Raw genomic sequence first — 3184 nt, forward strand, 5'->3', positions numbered from 1 at the left:
TCACTGTAACCGCCACCTCCCAGGTTGAAGGGATTCTCCCACCTCAGCCTCCCAAGTAGCTGGGATTATAAGTGTGTGCCACCATGCCAGGCTAATTCTTGTATTTTTAGTGGAGACAGGGTTTCACCATGTTGGCCTGGCTGGTCTCGAACTCCTGACCTCAAATGATCCACCCACCTCAGCCTCCCAAAATGCTGGGATTACAGGTGTGAGGCACCACGCCTGGCCAGCAACTCTATTCCTAATTGCCAAAAGCTGGAAGTAAGATAAATGTCTTTTGCAGGGTGTAGCCATACAATATAATAGTTGTCAGCAACAACAAGTAAGAAACTATTGATACAACAATAACTTGGATGAATTTCAAAGGCTTTGTATTGAATGAAAAGCTAGTTTCACAAGGTCCTGTAATATACACTTTCATTTACATGACATTCTCAATAAGTCGTTATCATTGTGATGAAGAGTAGATTAGTGGTGGGGCAAGGCTTGCCAAGGGTTGGCAGGTGGGGGAGATGGCATGGGGAATTTTGGGGGGAGGATGGACCTGTTCTGCATCCTGATGATGCTGGTGGCTACACAAGTCTCTCCATGTGTTGAAATTCATAGAAGTGTACACCAAAACATTGGTTTTACTATGTGAGAATTTTTAAAATAAAAAAGTAAAAAGGTAGTGTATTTGCTTCCTAGGGCAACCATAACAAAGCACTACAAACACCTTAAAATAACAGGCAGTTATTGTTGCAGGTTTGGAGACAAGCCCGAAATTAAGGTGTCGGCAGTGTTCATTCCTTCTGGAGGGTCTGAGAGAGTCTCTGTCCCAGGCTCTCTGCTCACTTCCAGGGGCACCCAGCAATCGTGGGCATCCTTGGATTGCAGACGCATCGCTCCAGTCTGCTTTCATCTTCGCATGGCCTTCTCTCTCTGTGCCTCTGTGTGACTTCTGTCTCTTACAAGGACGTTCTCCTTGATTTAGGGCCCACACTGAGCCAGCATGATCTCATCTACAGCCTTGGCTTAGTTGCATCTGCAAAGACCCGATTTCCAATTAAGGTTATATTCTGAGGCTGCATGTGGACCTGAATTAACAGGGAGGCCACTATTCAAACACCTGTAGAGAGTTAAAAAACAATAAGACTATGGACATTTTTTAGTGTAATCTAGGTTCTTGATGACCTGTTTTAAGCTAATCAGCAACGAGTATTTTTCAACTAACGTAATGACTATTGACAAGCATGTGACCCTTGTCTGAATGTTTAGCTCAGGCAGAGCAACTAAAAACCATCCATTGACCAGCTCAGGAGTAGCAAACAGAGCAAGCCGTTTTTGGTGCAACCCATTTCTAGGTAATTAACTTGAAAATATTTTCAATATTCAACAAAGATGGTTCATTTAAGATGACTGAAGCCACATCTTCACAGATGCAGAAGATCTGAATAGCTTTCCTCTTTAGATTGAATAGTTCTTGAACAATTCATTCCTGAAAGTGACTTCTGTTGGGGAAAATATCCTATTCAGCTTGAGTCATTTAATTATGGTTGTTATTGGTATAAAATGTCTCTGTTTTCCCTAATATATTTTTAAATCTCTTTTTTCCTTGTAGAATGAATTCTGGAATAAATACAAAGGTCAGTATTTTTTCTGTTTTAACCTTAAGGGAGAGGGGTTCATTAAGACATTTGAATTTTGAACATATTTCCTGAATTTCCTTTCTGCTTTTGTTTAAATTTTACTCATTTAAGACTTTTTCCCTCAGGGTGTTTCCATAATAGTTATTGTAAGAGAGTTTTTATAGTAATTTTATACTAATCCTAGTTTTGTTATTGAATTAGATATATATATTTAAATCAGTTCATTCTCATTTGAGGATACCAAATTCCATGATAACTTTTCTAAAATACAAGTGTATTCGGTAAAAGCAAAAAACAGAGTATGAAAGATTAGATTCCCGACTAAGGTAACCACCTTCATTTCATGCTTAACAGCATCTGAAATGGCATCAGTCATGACTACCTGGTAACAGTATTCACATTTCTCAGAATGACAACTGGGCCTATCTCTAAATTAGATTATGTAAATCCTCCAAGAAATGGGAAGCCCCATGTTAGTGTGTGCCCTTCTCATTTTGCCCCAGGATCATTTGGAAAGAGGAACCCTAATCTCCTCTCCCATCAAGGCCCAGCCCAGAAATGAGCATCAGGCTTTCACCTTTCCTCTATCCTTCCAGCTGGTCCCTGTGGTCACCTCTAACTGTAAACACACTGCAAAACACTGGCAAAAAAATCGAAAAGCCGGGCTGGTGATCCACCTAGATAAAGGCATCACGTACACATGGCCACAAAAGGGAGTGGATCAAATAAAGTCCAAAGAGGAGGAGTTGTTTACCGAGAAACAGGAAGCCTTTTCCAGTTATCTGAACAGCAGTGCCAAGGTTAGCACAGCAAAGCTGTTTCCATGATGCCGGAAACAGCTTGCAGACTCCAGTTTCGAAATCCTCTCTTTGCAGATGGTGACCAGTGTGAGACCAGTCCTTGCCAGAACGAGGGCGAATGTAGAGACGGCCTTGGGGAATACACCTGCACCTGTTTAGAAGGATTCGAAGGCAAAAACTGTGAATTGTGTAGGTTCCTCTGCTCGGTATACCTTCAGATCATACTCTCCTGAAGAGTAGCAGGTGGGACGGGGGAAGAAGTGAAAATGCCTAATGAAACAATCTTAAGTCATTTCCGATTTACAAAGTCTGGGCTCTATTACACTGTGCCACTATAGCAATAGAAAAAGAAAAGCCCCAATATATCCCCCAAACGACTCGGTTTGGGGGTATGATGAGACAGACACAGTCACTTCTCTGCTCCTCCAAGAGAGACTGTAGAACATTGAAGAAGCACGTGGTCCATTCATGTGTAAACAAGAGCGGACTCTGTTTTCCTTAAGGCCAAGTGCATTGCCCTGTTATTCCTGCTGCTGGTGACCCTGTGCAGTGATTCTAAATCACCTCTTATTTATGTGTGTGGATGCAGGTGTCAATATTTGTGAATATTTGTAATTGTCCAATTATAAAAACTTGATACATTTAATTAGTTCTACACGGAAAAATCACTAAGTGTTTTCCCTAATGTGGTGGTTAATTTTTAAATAAAAAGTTAGGCTACTATTAGATCAATTTTCCCTAAGGAAAAAGATTTGT

At 41.0% G+C, this 3184-nt stretch overlaps 1 protein-coding gene across 1 annotated transcript in view; it reads left to right on the plus strand.

Moving 5' to 3' along the window:
- F10 (coagulation factor X) overlaps positions 1–3184 on the plus strand; it is a 26960-nt gene that overhangs the window by 14352 nt on the left and 9424 nt on the right. Inside the window, exons 3-4 of the mRNA XM_011933919.1 lie at positions 1601–1625; positions 2504–2617. Of these exons, the coding sequence (XP_011789309.1) occupies positions 1601–1625; positions 2504–2617 (139 nt within the window). The remainder of the gene's footprint in view (positions 1–1600; positions 1626–2503; positions 2618–3184) is intronic.

This window comes from Colobus angolensis, unplaced genomic scaffold, assembly GCF_000951035.1.
Source record: "Colobus angolensis palliatus isolate OR3802 unplaced genomic scaffold, Cang.pa_1.0 Scaffold13, whole genome shotgun sequence".
NCBI classification, from domain to species: Eukaryota; Metazoa; Chordata; class Mammalia; order Primates; family Cercopithecidae; genus Colobus; species Colobus angolensis.